At 45.9% G+C, this 16,715-nt stretch overlaps 6 protein-coding genes across 6 annotated transcripts; 5 read left to right on the plus strand and 1 right to left on the minus strand.

Moving 5' to 3' along the window:
• Positions 1-357: 357 nt before the first annotated feature.
• On the plus strand, positions 358-1,746 carry FOBCDRAFT_205847 (uncharacterized protein; the record flags this gene model as incomplete). The annotated part of the gene is made up of 1 exon (XM_031189306.2): positions 358-1,746. The coding sequence occupies one exon, from the start codon at positions 358-360 to the stop codon at positions 1,744-1,746; it is 1,389 nt and encodes a 462-aa protein (XP_031033291.2).
• A 380-nt stretch (positions 1,747-2,126) lies between these two features.
• On the plus strand, positions 2,127-2,842 carry FOBCDRAFT_243097 (uncharacterized protein; the record flags this gene model as incomplete). Its single annotated transcript, XM_059610515.1, has 3 exons — positions 2,127-2,375; positions 2,500-2,752; positions 2,805-2,842. The coding sequence occupies 3 exons, from the start codon at positions 2,127-2,129 to the stop codon at positions 2,840-2,842; spliced, it is 540 nt and encodes a 179-aa protein (XP_059467808.1).
• A 2,551-nt stretch (positions 2,843-5,393) lies between these two features.
• Positions 5,394-7,331, plus strand: FOBCDRAFT_263740 (major facilitator superfamily domain-containing protein; the record flags this gene model as incomplete). The annotated part of the gene is made up of 5 exons (XM_054706696.1): positions 5,394-5,944; positions 6,009-6,241; positions 6,303-6,799; positions 6,850-6,931; positions 6,979-7,331. 5 exons carry the CDS (start codon positions 5,394-5,396, stop codon positions 7,329-7,331), a joined length of 1,716 nt encoding a protein of 571 aa, XP_054562671.1.
• Positions 7,332-8,940: 1,609 nt separating this feature from the next.
• Positions 8,941-10,417, plus strand: FOBCDRAFT_263741 (acyl-CoA dehydrogenase/oxidase; the record flags this gene model as incomplete). Its single annotated transcript, XM_031189309.3, has 3 exons — positions 8,941-10,232; positions 10,297-10,363; positions 10,401-10,417. Exons 1-3 carry the CDS (start codon positions 9,024-9,026, stop codon positions 10,415-10,417), a joined length of 1,293 nt encoding a protein of 430 aa, XP_031033294.3. The 5' UTR covers positions 8,941-9,023.
• Positions 10,418-11,184: 767 nt separating this feature from the next.
• FOBCDRAFT_243100 (uncharacterized protein) lies at positions 11,185-12,215 on the minus strand (the record flags this gene model as incomplete). Its single annotated transcript, XM_059610516.1, has 3 exons — positions 11,185-11,438; positions 11,586-11,895; positions 11,946-12,215. 3 exons carry the CDS (start codon positions 12,213-12,215, stop codon positions 11,185-11,187), a joined length of 834 nt encoding a protein of 277 aa, XP_059467809.1.
• Positions 12,216-12,284: 69 nt separating this feature from the next.
• Positions 12,285-16,045, plus strand: FOBCDRAFT_243101 (uncharacterized protein; the record flags this gene model as incomplete). The annotated part of the gene is made up of 11 exons (XM_031189313.3): positions 12,285-12,659; positions 12,715-12,884; positions 12,954-12,993; positions 13,111-13,276; positions 13,310-13,369; positions 13,431-13,480; positions 13,534-13,586; positions 13,624-14,477; positions 14,530-15,131; positions 15,174-15,921; positions 15,954-16,045. 11 exons carry the CDS (start codon positions 12,285-12,287, stop codon positions 16,043-16,045), a joined length of 3,210 nt encoding a protein of 1,069 aa, XP_031033298.3.
• Positions 16,046-16,715: the final 670 nt, after the last annotated feature.

Here is a 16,715-nt window from a genome sequence, read left to right on the forward strand (position 1 = left end):
GCGATATCACTCCACATCAAGGCACGGACCCTCTATCTCAAAATGTCATTGGCCAAACCATTCCCTCTCGACACTAGCAGCTTTCCTACACGTCGCGGTGGTATTCCGAAAGCATAGCTCAGCCAAAGCTTCAATCCCGATTCCTCGGGCATAGTTGTCAGAATGTTGGACAGCGGCGGCACTGAAGGGCTCGTTGACTGGGTTCACTCCATGGAAAGGAACCCACTATTGTCATCAGGATGAAGGTATATATGTCCCCTTGGAATCAACGGTCTTCACCCCAGCTCATCACTTCAACTCACAAGGTTCTTCTACTTTACACACAAGCAATAACTATTCTTAGTGCCCCCTATCATCATGGCCAATCCCATTTCCTCTCTCCAAGGTGGCATCCTTAACAATGTTGCAAAGTTGAAGACGGCGCGCACTGCCCGTGTTTCCAGCTGGGATCACAGTGGTCTCAACGAAGATGCTTGGGTCATTCAGCCAGGTGAGACGGCTGTCTTGGCAGATCTCGAGGGCCCTGGTACTATCACCCACTTGTGGTTTGTCCAGACTTGCCGCCGCATCGTGGGACCTGGTCTCATCCCATACTCCAAGTCGGGTGTTGCCATGATGGAGGTGCACAACGCTCTCGGCCTCAACTATGAAGTCAGTGATCCGGATTACTACCGGAAAGTTATTATCAAGATGTACTGGGACGATTCCGAGACCCCAAACGTCCTAGCCCCCATCGGCGATTTCTTCTGCCTTGGCCACTCCATGGCAGCCAACTTCCAATCACTCCCCTTCACGGTTTCTGTCAAGCCGTCTGAAGAAAAGAAGTTTGGTGGTGCTGCTGCTTTCAACTGTTATCTGCCAATGCCCTTCAACAAGCGGGCTCGCATCGAAATCGAGAATCAGAACGATGAGGCCTACTTCCAATACTTCTATATAGACTACGAGCTTTTCCCCGAGCCTCTGGGTAAGGATACACTCTACTTTCATTCACACTGGCGACGTGAGAATCCTACCAACGGCTGGGCTCCGGAAAGCATTCAGACCAACAGCCTGGAGACTCAGGTTCCGAATCTTGACGGCAAAGGCAACTATGTCATCCTGGAGACGGAGGGTGCTGGGCAATACATAGGCTGCAACCACAGTGTTGCCCACTTCCAGGGAACCTGGTGGGGTGAGGGCGACGACATGATCTTCATCGACGACGACACCTGGCCCCCGTCAATGCACGGTACTGGCGGCGAAGACTATTTCACCCAAGGCTGGGGCATGCAGAAGAATTCTTACCCTTTCTGTGGCACTATAATCCACGAGGAGGATGTTCCCAACCACCAGGTCAGCTATCGATGGCACCTTGCGGATCCCGTCCGTTTCAGCAAGAAGATTCGTGTCACAATGGAGTCTGGGCACGCGAACCATCTTCGGGATGACTGGTCCACGACCGCGTACTGGTACCAGACTTTACCAGGACCCAAGCTATCTATTCAGCCAGTGGAAGAGCGAATCCCCCGCAAGCCAGACTTTCCAGCTGGCAAGCGCCCGGAACCGCCTAACACGGAATCTCTGGACCCGAAGAGAAAGGCTATGATTCAGCAACACCAGGACCGAATGGAGGCTTTTGTGCAAGACAGGAACCAGTGGCTTGAAAGAAGGGCCAAGGCTACTCAGGATCGTTCAAAGAAGAACATCGAGCATGCAAAGGACATTCGCACACGCTTCTATGAAAGTGTTAAAGGGGATAATATGTAAAAACTATAGAAGTAGTTAAAATAGTCATAAGAAATAACTTTAATTATTAAAGTAGTAAAAAGTAGAAAGTAAAAATTCTATAGTGTTTTGCACCTAGCTATAAGGCTAGCAAGGCCCTGGCTGCGGAACATCGCGTAGTCCCGGCCATTTTCGGTCAAATCGCCGATGATCAGCAATTACTACTCCATAAACACGATAAGAACCTAGAGACGCGGGTGGAAAAACAAGCTTAATGCGATAAATTAATACCTCGATGCGGAGAAGTTCAGTGTATCATCGCCCAACTTTAAATACTGTTTCCGCGATGTTCCTCGCAATCAACTCCCCCCTTTTCTGAATTCACTTTGCTGTTTGTCTTTCTTTGTAAACCAAGCTGAAACATGCATGTATTCAAAGTCGGAGCCACGGGCCTTGTTGCCATGACTGGGATGGTAACGTCATCCTATGTCGACTCGTTATCCGAAAATGCAAAAGAACATTTGACTGCGAATATGGAGTGGACTAATACGTACTACGATAGAAACGCTGGGTATCTTTATGACCTCAGTGGTGCTGGGGCTCTTGGGCATGAGAATAGAAGTTCTGCCCGGTATGCATTTGGCCTCCTGGCCCGTAACAACGGCAAGGACGTTACAGAAGCTGAGAAGATCATCTAAAGTATTATTCACGGGCAGTATTAAAACCCTGTCGATGAGCGGTACGTACAGCCTTCATCAACGTAAGGCAATTGACTAGAAGTACAGCACATACCAGAAACATTCCAAAGAACCTATAGCTGGGTCGGATGCATACCGCGATATTGATAATTATTGGGATCCAGATTGGCGTGGTTTTACCGACACCACTTTGATCATGGCTTTGGAAGAATTCCCGAAACTCATCAGCAAGTCAGTGCAACAGCTATTGCTTGAATCGCTGCACAATGCAACCAAAGGCGACGAGTATCGGTTTGGTAATTTGGATCCCAACAAAGATAACCTGTATCCGGCACATAGCAACCCGGTAAGTGAGGAGAAGTGTCCGGCTTGGAATTAGTGCTGACTTACTGCCCCCCAAAGGCTGTCATACGCGCATTCATATCAGGCTGGACCGGTAGGTATCTGAAAGAGACAAATATGGCAAGGAGTGGTGGATTAGTTCATGTCTCCTAGTTATCTCTACTAGCTAATATAGAGGTAAGTAGAGATTCCTTTCTGGTCTTAAATCAAATAATCATCTCTATCATATACATTTCAATCCTTTAGCTCAGACTTATCACTTTACGTATTTTTATTAGCAAACTCTTACTAGGATTAGTCAATGCCGACGTTAATACCGGCGACCTCTAGCTCAGACTAGTTATTACCAATCTCAGAGTCATTATTGATGCTCATATCGTCAGCGTTTGGTTAGTAGACCAAGCTGTTTTGTCCTCGCGAATCGGGTCATTCGAATCCATAAACCAGGATATGTCAGTTTTAGCTTCGGAAAATCCGATGTATATAAACCCAGTTGTCCTAACTCGTATCAGTAGAGTAGCAATACGATTGCTTCTCGTGTATCCACGCTAATGCTTACCCCGACTTCTTTTATCTGGGGAAATAATCATGCCGTCTAGTATTACCCTGCAATATTAGAAGATAAACTCTAGTGCTTCCTTAGCCTTTATTTGAAAATTATGGGATTAGACTGGAGTAGTGATCTTTCTCTTATGCCAGTAATCCGGACATCCCGGGCTAATAGACATAAACAAGCTACTAAGCAGACAGGTTGCGGTAAGGTTAATATTAACTAAACAACCGCATTGACTTTACCATAATATGCAGGCTCCTACCCCTGCCTCTCTTTTTACAACTCCTCTATTTACCACATACAATGACCTGTCTTATCTTATATTATAATGGCAGATAGAGATAAAGCCTCTGTCTCTTATAATAAGATGCAACTAACTACAGAGCTAAGCATTCTACTACTACTTAAGGAAGAGCCAGCTAGAGCCTCTAAGGTATAATAGAAAACACTTATAGTTGTATTTACTTCATTTATAACTAATTATTTTAGTAGTATAGCTAATATAATATATTTTACTTTTTAAGCCTTATCTTTCCTTATAATAATTAAATTTACTTATGTAGCTTAAGTATTAACTAATATTATTATTTACCTCTGAGTCTAAGGCCTAGAAGACTCTGGATTATAGGCTTAGATTTTACATACTAACCACTTAGTAACTCTGATATTTAGGCTCTTCTAAATAAGTTCTTAGTATATAGGTTTAAAGTAAATATATATTACAGCTCCTTAAGTACTTAATTTAATAAGAAATAATTTATACTTTATAAGTAAATACTTTAAATAAGTAAGTGTGTTTTTATATTATATAATTAAAAATTACTTATCTTATAATACTTATATACTTTAAATAAAATAATAAAAAGTCTAATAAAGTATATTTAAAAATAAGATATTCTTAGGAAAATTAATATACTTTTTTTTTATTTTAATTAAGGGTTCTAAATAGCTTTAAAAACCTAAATTTAAAATATATAAGTTAAATAAAGTATTTACTTATCTGAAATACTCATTAATTAAATATATTAGCTAACTATAAATTTAAGAATATAACTCCTCCTTTTTTACTACTTATAAAACATTTTAATATTAAATAGTAATACTAAGTTAATTATATATAATTAAAAATAAAATTTATCTTAAAAATATTAATTTTATATTTTTAATTAAGTATTAAAAAAATTAAAAATATTATTAAAAATAGCTATTATATTATATATAGAAATTAGACTAAGTTAAATTAGGTATTAACCTTAAAGACAGGTCAAAAGACAAGATAGGCGCCACGCTTAGCTATGGATTTCAACTAGCAAAGCAGCTACCAGTGCCTCTGGTATGACTTGGTCGATGAAGCGTAATGACAGTTCCGGAGGCGCAAACTGTGGAGGTCTCGGTGTCCCAAAAAAGGAAAGCTCCATCGGCAAACAAGTTTCATCATACAATCTGCCATCGCCTCCGTCGTTAATTTATGGATAAAGATATAATGGGGGCCAACTCAGGGAATTAAGTCTCCTCTGACGCCAGATCGTCGTCGTAGGCTTCTCCTTAGCAAGAAACGTAAACTTTAATTCCGTGCCATTTGCCGAGATCCTAGTAGATCTTTGGCACTCCTGCAGCCAATGATGTTGGCATTTGGGCGCACGTGGGAGGGAGCGACCCATTCATTCGACCTGTGTCTTTCACAGGCTCAAATTTCCTATGCGCATCGTTCGTATGGATCCTGAACCTTGTGAGGCTCCCCGAAGCAGCGGCGTTTGCCTTCTTTTCAGTCCGTCGAGAGACGACTAGATGGGGCCATCAGTTCGACCACATCTGAAGGGCGTCTGGAGGCCCGGTTAGTTGTTGGAAGATACCGAACAAGACACCTTTATCTTTTGGTTATTTCATATTTATATAAAGCCGACCTTGATGTCCAAAAAGGAAGATTCTACTTTGTTGTCTAGACAGGAGGCGCAATATCTCACTTGTCTGGTTGACTGGGTGCATCCAAGTAGAAGAATACCAAACGCATTTATCTCTTCGTTTCCTCACTTACTACTTGTTTTGAATCACCCCTTCTTGGCATACGCTATTAGTTCCCCCATCCATCCAGTGAAATGGCTAAGGAAGAGGCGCGTGTCCCCCAGGCCGCTGTTGCCAAAACCGCTGGCGGCAACAGTGCTTTCCGCAACGTCCATAACGACTTTGCTCATATCGCTGACCCCAACGAGCGTCGTCGTCTTGCCCTCGCCGAGATTGACAGGGCTCCTTTTGGCTGGTATCATGTTCGAGCCTGTGTTGTCGCCGGTATCGGCTTCTTTACCGACTCTTACGATATCTTCTGCGTCTCTATGCTGACTATTATGCTTGGCATCGTCTACTCTCCCGCCACGGGTAAGCTTCCTACCAGTTCAGACAACGCCATCAAGCTCTCAACTTCAGCTGGCACTGTTGTTGGTCAGCTGGTCTTCGGTATGCTGGCTGATATCGTCGGCCGAAAACGCATGTATGGCCTAGAACTTATCATCATTATCTTTGCTACCCTTGCTCAGGCCCTGAGTGGTGGCTCTCCATCAACATCTATTATCGGAATTATCATCTTCTGGCGTGTCATCATGGGCGTTGGCATTGGTGGCGACTACCCTCTTTCTTCTATTATTACTTCTGAGTAAGCCGGGACCTATAGTGCTAGAATATCTTTACTCTGAATCCCTGCCTGACATATGCAAAAGATTCGCGACTACCAAATGGCGAGGAGCTATGATGGCTGCTGTCTTCGCCATGCAGGGCTTTGGCCAGCTTTGCTCTGCCCTGGTCATGATGTTCCTTACTCTCGGCTTCAAATCCGATCTTGACGGTGCCTCTAATATATCTAGCTGCACTGGAAGTTGTCAGGTTGCCGTCGACCAGATGTGGCGTATCCTGGTCGGCTTCGGTGGCGTTCCCGCTTGCATTGCCCTTTATTGTAAGTGTCCAAGTTCGTCTCGACATATAGATCTGACATAGGTTAACTTGGGGAACTTCAGACCGTCTAACCATCCCTGAGACTCCTCGTTATACTTTTGATGTTGCCCGAGATGTTGAGAAGGCTGATGGGGATGTTAAGGCCTATATGAGTGGCAGGCATGAGGGTGAGACTGACGAAGTCGCTCGTGCTCAGGTCCATCAGGGTGCTCGCGAGAACCTTCAGGTGCCTCAGGCCGGCTGGCGCGACTTCTTCCACCACTACGGCAAGCTTAAGAACTTCTTGCTTCTGCTTGGAACTGCTGGCTCATGGTTCTGCCTTGATGTGGCTTTTTACGGTCTCAGTCTGAACAATGGCACTATTCTTACAGTTATTGGCTACTCGACTAAGAATGCCCATAACGTGTATGAGTACCTTTATAATACTGCCGTTGGTAATATTATTATTGTCCTTGCTGGAGCTGTTCCGGGTTATTGGGTTTCTGTTGCTACTATCGACACTCTTGGCCGTAAACCTATTCAGCTTGGCGGCTTTATCATCCTTACTATTCTTTTTATTGTACATTCCCCCCTTTTTATACTTTTTTTCTAATACTAATAAACAACTAGGTCATGGGTTTTGACTATAATCATATTTCCTCCAGTGGTCTACTTGCTATTTATGTACTTGCCCAGTTCTTTTTTAACTTTGGTAAGTTTTCCATTTTATTCCTTTAAGGCGGTTAACTAATAAATTAGGTCCAAATACTACCACCTTTGTTGTCCCCGGTGAAGTCTTTCCCACACGCTATCGATCTACTTCTCACGGCATCTCTGCCGCATCTGGCAAAATTGGATCGATTATTGGGCAGGGAGCCATCTCGACCCTTCGTACCCACGGTGCTACTAAGAATGATGAGGCTCCCTGGATGAACCATGTTCTTGAGATCTATGCTCTTTTCATGCTCATCGGCTGTTTTACTACTCTCCTTATTCCAGAGACCGCTCGCAAGACTCTTGAGGAGCTTAGCGGCGAGGATGATTACGCCAATCGTCATGAGAGCGTTGAGAACGAATCTCACAACGGACCGCCTGAGAGGTCTAGCATTTAAACGGCGGCTCGGCCACTATTGTCTTTGGGACATTAATTGAATCCGGTGCCGCACCGGAAAGACTGGATGAATCAATCATATATTTCACACTACAATTAATCACATGCAAAGAGCTATATCACGATATCAATATAGTTAATAGCGTGGACGGGACGGACGGCAATGCCATCAACCAACTGGTAAAGAATGTAACTACCCCAAACCCAAACGGCGAAGTACTACAAAAGATACAAAGAGTTTTCGTAATCGCAAGGCTAGCGGTAATATGACCATGCTGCCGTTTAAACAGACCAATGAAATCCACAGGATTGAAATCTTGAACTCACCGGCCCGTGACAGGGGTCCCTGACTACCTATCCGAGCATCCATCTATCACACCCCTTGGCCTCAGGAACCCTCAATACCTACTGGCTGTGACCTAGACAAAACTTCGCGGGATATATACAGGGGTATTGCTAACCATGATGCTGATGTAGGTGAGTTCGACATGGAAACTTCATTTGTGAGGTCTAACACATGGCATAGATCTCACGGCCGCTGTCCACTGACCTGCCCGGCGTGGGATTGTGATCATCATAGCGAGTTTGCTGTAGCAGATAGTAAACTTTATGTGTGTAGCACAGCTCCCAGGCGGGTACATCGGGCGCACCCTGGAGCCATTTGAGCTCATCGAGGGGCGGATATGGATCGGGATGAGTTCAAGATGTTGATGTTTGAGCGCTTTGCTGAGAGGCGGCCATAAGTATCTTCCTTAACGATAGACGGGGATAGTCAGGGCTTGACGCCATGGAGGTCGGCCCCGCCGAAAAGGTTTTACTCAAAATTGTGATTGGGTGTCGTCAATGGGAGATATCTGGGGAGCAGTGAAGTAAACCCGACAGCTGGGCCTAAGCGATTAACTCTTATTCCATGATCTTAACCATAGGTCCGAGTTCCAAGCCCTGATAGCTTATTACTTATTATCTAGGGCAGTTATGAGTGATATAACTGGAGCCGAGTTCTGAAAAGATGGCACGGCTGTTAGACAAATCCTATGGAAGATGGCTGCCGCATGGATAACGGAGTGGGGTTTAGTGCTAGAGATAGGCAGTTTAGGAGGATATACTTAGTTAGGTCTTGTATTTCCGGCTAAGTAAATCTCTAGTTATTTATATAAGGCCTAATCTCTTGTATAATATTATTATAATTAGGTGTAACTATAACAGCTATGCCCTGCTTATGTAATAAATAACTGTATACTAAGCTGTTATATATCTAAGTAATAGTTCACGGCATTCTTATCTGCTACTAGGAATTTAATAAGGTATTAAAAGCCATTTTATTTATCTTAACCTTGAAACTAAAACCCTTGCCCATTGATTATTGCACTAGTATTGTGCTATATATTACCTGAACTAACTCTTCCCGAGGCTATTAGCAGTGCATGTGACCTGCACACTAGCCCCGGTTTTGTCCCAACCTCGGAAGTAAAACTATTGCCCCTCAATCCTTGGTTAGAATGGGGAAAACCTTTAGCCAGCCCCCTCATTATGTAATGATTACACGTTCAGCATAATGCAATCCTTACCATGAATTCGCAAGCAACATAAACTACTTTTAGAAGCTTATTGCTTTAATAATTACCACCTTGCAAATATTTTAATTTAGAAGGAATTTCGCTCAAGTTTCGAAACGTTAGCAACATCCTCGAGAATGTCACCTGATCCTAAGCTGCATTTACCAGAAAATGTGCCATGGAGTGAACCTGCGTGGTACCGTACTGGCAACTCGGCCTACATCAATGTATCCCACCGGAAGATGAGGGACAGTATCCGGAAATATGTTGATAAGCATATCCTCCTACATGCCTTAGAATGGGAAGAAAAAGGCGAGGTTCCACGGTCAGCCGCAATTGACTACTGCAGGTCCGGAATTCCTTTCGAGGATGTACCAGAAGAATTCCGACCTAAGGATATCCCCAACCTAGCACAAATCCCCCAGAGCGATTTGGACGCCTTTCACTTCCTCATTGCAACTGACGAGATGGCTCGTGTTGAAGGTGGGGTTTCTATTGCCCTTGGCGGTGCATCTACAATTGGGCTACCACCAGTTCTCCATTATGGGACACAAGAACAAAAGTCTCGTTGGCTTCCAGGACTGTTTTCGGGTAATGTCAATTTCTGCCTAGGCATCACGGAGCCTGGTGGTGGTTCAGACGTGGCCAACATTCGAACCACAGCGGAAAAGTCTTCAGACGGCAAATTCTACATTGTGAACGGTGCGAAAAAATGGATCACGGGCGCTCTATGGGCAACTCATATGACAACCGCTGTACGAACTGGTAGCCAAGGTGCTAAAGGTATCACTGTCCTCGAGATCCCGCTCGATAGCCCCGGTGTGTCTCGAAGAAAAATCTTTAATAGTGGACAAAACGCCGGAGGGGCTAGTTTTGTAGATCTGGAGGACGTCGAAGTTCCTATTGATAATCGAATTGGTCTAGAGAATGAGGGCTTTGAAATCATTATGAAGAATTTCAATAGGGAAAGGTTTGCGCTTGCAGTTGGGTGTAACCGAAAGAGTCGTACCTGTCTCGCTATGGCGTTTTCATATGCCCTAGAGCGCAAGACTTTTGGGAAGAGGTTGATGGAGAATCAAGTCATACGGCGCAAACTCGCTGAAGTTGCACACCGCGTCGAAGCTCACTGGGCTTGGCTTGAACAGATCGCCTTTCAAGTCAATTCATCTAGTCTAGGCTGGCAGACACCGAACATTGCAAGTCAAATAGCCCTGGCCAAAATCCAAGGCGGGCAGATGTTAGAATTCGCATGTAGAGAAGCACAGCAAATCTTTGGAGGCGCAGGTTATCAAAAGGGCGGCCGTGGAGCGACGGTGGAACAGATTAGCCGTGACCTTCGGATGTTTGTAAGTATCCTTGCTCCTTGTTTCGGAAATCGATGTGGAGTGCAGAGCAGCTAACAATGAATAGGTGGTTGGCGGCGGCAGCGAAGAGATTATTACAGATCTAGTCCTTAGACAGGAGATAAGGGACTTTAGTAAGCAGGGAAAGCTTTAGTTATTATTTATTAACAGATTTTAATAATTATTAATTTATTTATTATTTATTTTAACTTTTAATAATAATACCCTATATCTAATAAAAGTAATAGATTTAGGTCTTTATTTTTATTAATATAGTTTTATTTTATATATTTTCTATTAGATTTAGACCTATATCTGCTTTACAGCTAGGATAGGATAGGCGCAAGCGGCCAAGGACGTTTCTGGTGCCCTCAAAGCCACATCATTTTCAGCCCCGGATGTCCATATGAGGATTTAACTCTTCATGGTTTAGTTTCAGAAAAGTACCCTGCCCTCGAAGTAAGGGGGGAGACGGTCGAGTTATATTAGGTGTTATTCTTTCCTGTTTTTCTGCAGAATGCCATAATTCTTAACAATTTCTCTATGTCTTGGTCCGTCAAACGCTAAGTGGCACCTGCAAGGGAGGAACATACTAGATATGCAATTCAATTTCTTACTCTAGAGGCCTTACTTAAACTTTTAAATTAAACTATAATATGAGCCATTCCACAGGATGCGTATCTATTTTACTACTCTTATTAATTTAGCAAAATTCCTAACCTATGTTCTCTAATGGTTATTAAATAACCCCTTGCATCGGCTCACTTGCCGCGCCACTCAATTGAGAAGCGATTATCAATAACTTCTCTCTCCCCCCAAATATAATGTTCTTTTTCTAAAAGCCAAAATCACAGTTATGAACTTCACAGCATGTACTGCATTCAAGCTACCCACGTGCTCCTGAATAAGTGGGACCCTTGATTTATATGTGTTTAAGATAGCTGGGCCCAGAAGTCTAATTAAATGTCACAAGCGGCCATGTCTTCAAGCGCAGAGTAAAAGTCGGCCAAATCGGCTTTTCATCTCTAGCTGGAATGCACAGAGCAAGCATGTTCATGAACACAGCCCTAAGTCGAAATGCTGCGACTCCCTCAGTAATATATCGACCATGCATCAACCGCGAGAGCAATGCAACACCACTCAATTTCACGTCGACGCTACTACTGGTGTCGATGCGCTTCTTGACAATCTTTCGAAGGGTCGTCCATTCTGCGATCTCGATCAGAATACAGCCGAGAGACTATGCGTCCATGTAGCGCTTGAAGCTCTCAAAAGGCTCTCCTAGAGCTTTGGCATGCCGATAAATGTCCCATGAGGGGTCGGTAGACTGTTGTAAGCTGATTTCAGTCGGCGAACCTTGCCTTGCGACTGAGAAGCCGCAGAGATATGGTCGATCCAGGCGGTCTGTCGACTGGGCAGAGAGTGAAGGGATGGGTAGAATGTTCTCAAACCGGAGGTCTTTATGGAGCCAGCCGGCAGTATGAGAGCTGAGGAGCTTCTGGCACACCTGCACAGCTAAACTAAAACGTGTGCCAACATCTGGCAATGGCCCATTGGATCTTGATAATACGCTTAGCAGGGAACGAGCCTTCTCAGTGCTGGAAGGGAATTGAAAGACCAACCGGAAGCCCCCTCGTTCTTCAATGTACCTTAGGCAAGGGAATGTCTGGAAGGATGGTGTGGGAGGTTGAGAGAGTAGAAGCCCAAAGGCTTAACATGTGGTTTGATCTTCCCTTTCATATTCGACTGTACGCGCTTCTCTTCTATCAGCACTGTGGCTTCCTGGTACAGGGCCGATCCGATGGTTGATGACAGCATATCAATCCTAGTCAGCTGGGAAGGGTCCAGAGCTAACGGAAGTCGTGCTGGTACTATAGGGTTATTCCCGTCGTCGGAGTGCTCTGAGTGCTGTGCACGATCGTTACAGGACGTGAGAAAAATATGCTGTGCCTTCAGACCTGCCGAGGCAGCGAGGCTGTTCTTCATGTCAGCATCTGTGGCCGAGTCATGGAGAGATTTCTGGAGATCTTGGAGACCCTTGATGTCTTGGCTCGTATGAATCGCAAGCTGCAGACGTCGCTTTTAGACTTTGGTGACTGGTCGGTCGAAGTGGAAGACAGACGCAAGCTGCCGGACGTAGTCGCCTACAAGGTTCCCGTGATCGAGTTCACCGACAAAGGTGAAGCCACTCACACGTCCCGGCACGCCATAGACGCGGAAATCATGGAACTGTCTCTATCGGCACACTGGCCAGTCCTGCAACACCCGAATCTCGTGAACTTTCTTGGATTGGCGTGGGGCAGAAATCCATTCAATTCCATGCAGGAGCTGCCGGTCATCATTGTGGAGTTTGCGGAATGCGGGAGCCTCTCGCAATTGCAACAACGGGAGTATCTCGGCAAAGAGACTCGGCGAAAGCTCTGCCTTGACGTCTGCCAACGCCTTCATATGCTCCACATGTGGCATTGTCCATGGCGACGTCAAGGCAGAGAATGTCTTGGTCTCTCCCAATGAGAAGCACAAGTATAAAGCCAAACTGAGTGATTTCTGCTACTCCGTGGTTATGAATACTGAAAAGAGAAGCCTCTCGCTGGGGGGAACCCGGTCATGGAAGGCCCCCGAGGCGAAGACAGCGGACCGGGTATCAGACACAAAGTATACTGACATATAATCATTATCCCTCCTCATCTGGTTTATATTTGCCCATGGCCGCAACATCTTCAGGCTCCATTTGGACCCATCCAAGCATGGCGAAGAATTCTATGTGGAAACCGAGAAAATAAAAGAAACCGGAGAACTAGCTACCCACACAGGTCTTTCTACTTGGTACTAAAAAGTAATTATGTCCTCTCCTTATAGTAGCTCCCTCTGATTCCACGAGCATTTGCTCTCTCTCCAGCAGCAATTGCAACAAATTAACACACAGGTCGAAGATGCTGCAGGTAATATTGACGGCATTGAAAGGACTCTATGTGCCATTTCAGTCATGGATGTTCTGATGTTGGAGCCCATGAAGCAACAGTTCATTGCCGGCGTTCAACGTTTTGGTTTATACAGCGCAGTATAAATAGCTGTGACAGTTAGCTTATTGAATGAGCCATGTAGAAGTGACCTCAACAAAATCATGGCATTCCTTGATTGTGATTGTTCATTTACTCAAGAACGTACGCACATCGCTACGTACCGTCATATTGTTAGAAGCTGACCGAGCCAGTGCGGATCCAGATCAGCTGTTACAATCGAACCTGAACGTAGGTTATAATGATCTCATCCGTCGAATACATTGGAAACTTATATCGCATAGCAACATCAGTTCCAGTGTAATCACTGGACGAAGATGGACCCTTCTGTTCAAAGGTACCTGACAACGATATATGTTCAGAGGCGAGGAGAGCCTCAAAGAGAATATGCTGAACCCGCCGGAGGCTTTTCTTCTCACAAGTCTCTATATCAATGGATATGGTGTAGACAAGGATACATCGTGCGCATCCAAGTGGCTCTTCCACGCCTGGGGAGTAGATCATCCACTTTCGGCGGCGTACGGGTATCGAATCGCGCGTGCGACTGGCATCACATTTGATAACACAGAGAGCGTAGTCGCATCGTTAAAATTAATGGCCCTGCGTGATTCAAGAACTGCTCTCGAAGATCTCGCGATCGTATCCAAGGACGAATACAAGGAAACGAAGAAAATTATTCGCACCGGCCTCCCAGGCACCGGCGCGAATCACTCTTCCGAAGAAGAACTGCTTCATGGTTTTAGGTGCGGAATGTGGATAAAGACTTTTGAAAACATTCCCATTATACTCGAGAATTTTTCTCGACTGCCTCACATCGCTGATTACACGATTAACAAGAGAGGCGACCGCATCCTTCGCATGGCCGTAAGTTGTGGTCAAACAGAAGCGATCGAGGCTCTGCTAAATCGATTTCCCTCACTTACTGTTAATCAACTCAATAACCGGGGCGAGACGCCGCTTTTATGCGCATGCCGTGCCGGCCAAAGTCGAACAGTCTTGTGGCTCACCTCGCATGGAGCAACTGCATTAATAGGAGCACGGAATGGAGAGTCTCCACTTCACTGGCTGATATCCTTCGATGATGAAGAGGTGGAAAGAGTCTACCCAGGACTGATCCAACCTGGCGCAGATACAACCGCGAAGACATCAACCATCATAGACTACCAAGCGGACTTTCCGGCAGTGGCAGTTCCTGATCGGCTCCCGAGGGGTTATGCTATCGGATGGGGTGAGTGCTTCCTATCTCCATATCCTTCCTCACCTCTTCTATAAACCGGAAGACTCGTTAGTTCGAGTATCAGATGGGCTAATGTGCGACCTAGCAACTCACTGTGACCGCCCTCAAATTGTACCGTTTTTGCTGTCCAACATTGCAGATCCACGGATATGTAACGAAAGGTGGCCTCAAGCAAACAGTGCGTTGAGGGTTGGCGCATCGCAGCTTCGTTCAGAGTGTTTGGAATTGATGATGCACGCCATGGAGCGATACAATGTTGAGCAAGGGAGAGCAGGATCCCGCGACTTCTTAGTGGCGGAGCTCCTTGAGCAAGCCGTCCATGGCAGTAGCCTGTTTGATATGATCTTTTATCATGCCCCGAAGTATCAACAGGCGTTGGAATCAACATTCAACTGTCTGCTGCCCAGGGCCAGCAGAATTGCTTATGACGCTTACGGCGGGTTCAAGCAAACGCTTCTCTATTTCGCCGTTTCGCTAGCCCGAGATGAATTGGTTGACTACCTCGTCAAACAAGGAGCCGACGTTATCAAAGCTAGAACAGACCATGATGAAGAAATCATTGAATCTCAGGATGTTGGTTCCTTCAAAAGGGCCGACATCGATCGCGCAAGCGGCGTTTACATGCGAACGCCGCTTCCAGAGCCAGTTTGATGGAATCGTCTAGTACTGGTTAATCTTCTCCTCGAGCATGGGGCACAAGCCACCAAAGTTTCCAAGAATCCATTCAGCGGACAAGATTCAACGTGGACCGCTCTCCGTATCTTGGCCTATGCAGGGCAAGATGCTACGTGGCTAGTCGAACAACTTCTCGACCACGACGCGGCCCTCAATGGCCTCCCAGACCATTTCCATATAACTGAATCCCCGTTGCACATAGTCGTGCAGAATGGCGCCTTCCATATCGCCGACAGCCTTGTATCGCCTGGTGCCGACTTGAACTTCACCACCCTGAGCTGCGGCCACCTGACCTTGTCAAACCCCACAACCATCCTCGGTCATGTTATCGCCTCTAACGCGCGCAATTCAATCGCACGTCTCCGCTGCCATCTTGGCAGCCCATCAATGCGCGATGGCCTGCATCTAATCGTAGAGCCAGCCCGGCAGAGGTCGGCACTGCACCGTGCCGCAGCGGCTCATATCGACGTCGAGTTCCACGGGACGGATGCGGCCGAGGCGGCGGAGCTACACTGGGCTGACGTTGATTGGAGTGCCAACCGCGAGATCATGAATGAGATACTCCGGCATTTTAACGGACCGGAGCAGCTTAACGCTGTTGAGACGAGCACGGGGCTATCACCGATGCACCTGGCGGTTCTCGCGGGGAACGAAGCTGCAGTGAGCTTGCTTCTTGATCATGGTGCCCGCAGCGATGTGCCGAGTGTAGGTGGTCAGGGTGCGACAGCCGCTGATACGGCACTTGGAATACAGATGGGGGGTTGTCTATGATAGAAGAGATTGGCCGGCCAGGCAGAGAGGAGGTGGCGGCTCGGAAACAATGCAGCAATCTTCTAAATCCCGCAACCCAATCTGCGGCCCAGGCTCAGCCCGCCTTAGCCTGAACTCGGCATTAGAATATTGACTTCATTTTGGGGGGAATATAGCCTTAAATTGACGTTCTGAACTGAGTCTATAAAGATGAAACATATGTGACCTCAACGGTGGGCTCTGAGGAAACTAATACTGAGTGACTCAAACACTTCAGGACACAATCACATAACCATAAGATCGCCACAATTGGCAAGGATAATACAAATCAGGATAAGGTAGTTCACCAGCATTCTAGACACTGTGCCAGTAAGTGGCATGCTCTTGGACTTTGAGTGGAGGATACGAAGGTGACAGCCGAGCTGACCACGATGGCCAACGAAAGTAGATCGTGACATCACACCGCCACAAGGAGCAATAAATGTCTAATCTCGCCTGTTTTATGCATAAAGATAAGCAGTTTTTCAGCTCGCGACGTTTTCGTCTGCCTGCACATGCAGGCAGAGCGGGGAAAGGCATCGAGAACGATCTGTCTCAGCCAAGACGCCGTAGTGACGCAAAACTATCTGACTATTCGTTTCGAATAGGGCGCCATACCGCTAGAACACGGAGGTTCATGTTGATGCAAGGGTCCGAATTCGTCGAATATCGGTCGTCGTTCTTGATCAGGTGTGAATTCTGAGGCAAGCCAGAGTTGATTGTGGCGAGCTGAATCTTCAATGCGGTTAGCGGATTATTGCGGCT

The sequence above is a fragment of the Fusarium oxysporum genome, chromosome IX, assembly GCF_013085055.1.
Source record: "Fusarium oxysporum Fo47 chromosome IX, complete sequence".
Classification (NCBI taxonomy): Eukaryota; Fungi; Ascomycota; class Sordariomycetes; order Hypocreales; family Nectriaceae; genus Fusarium; species Fusarium oxysporum.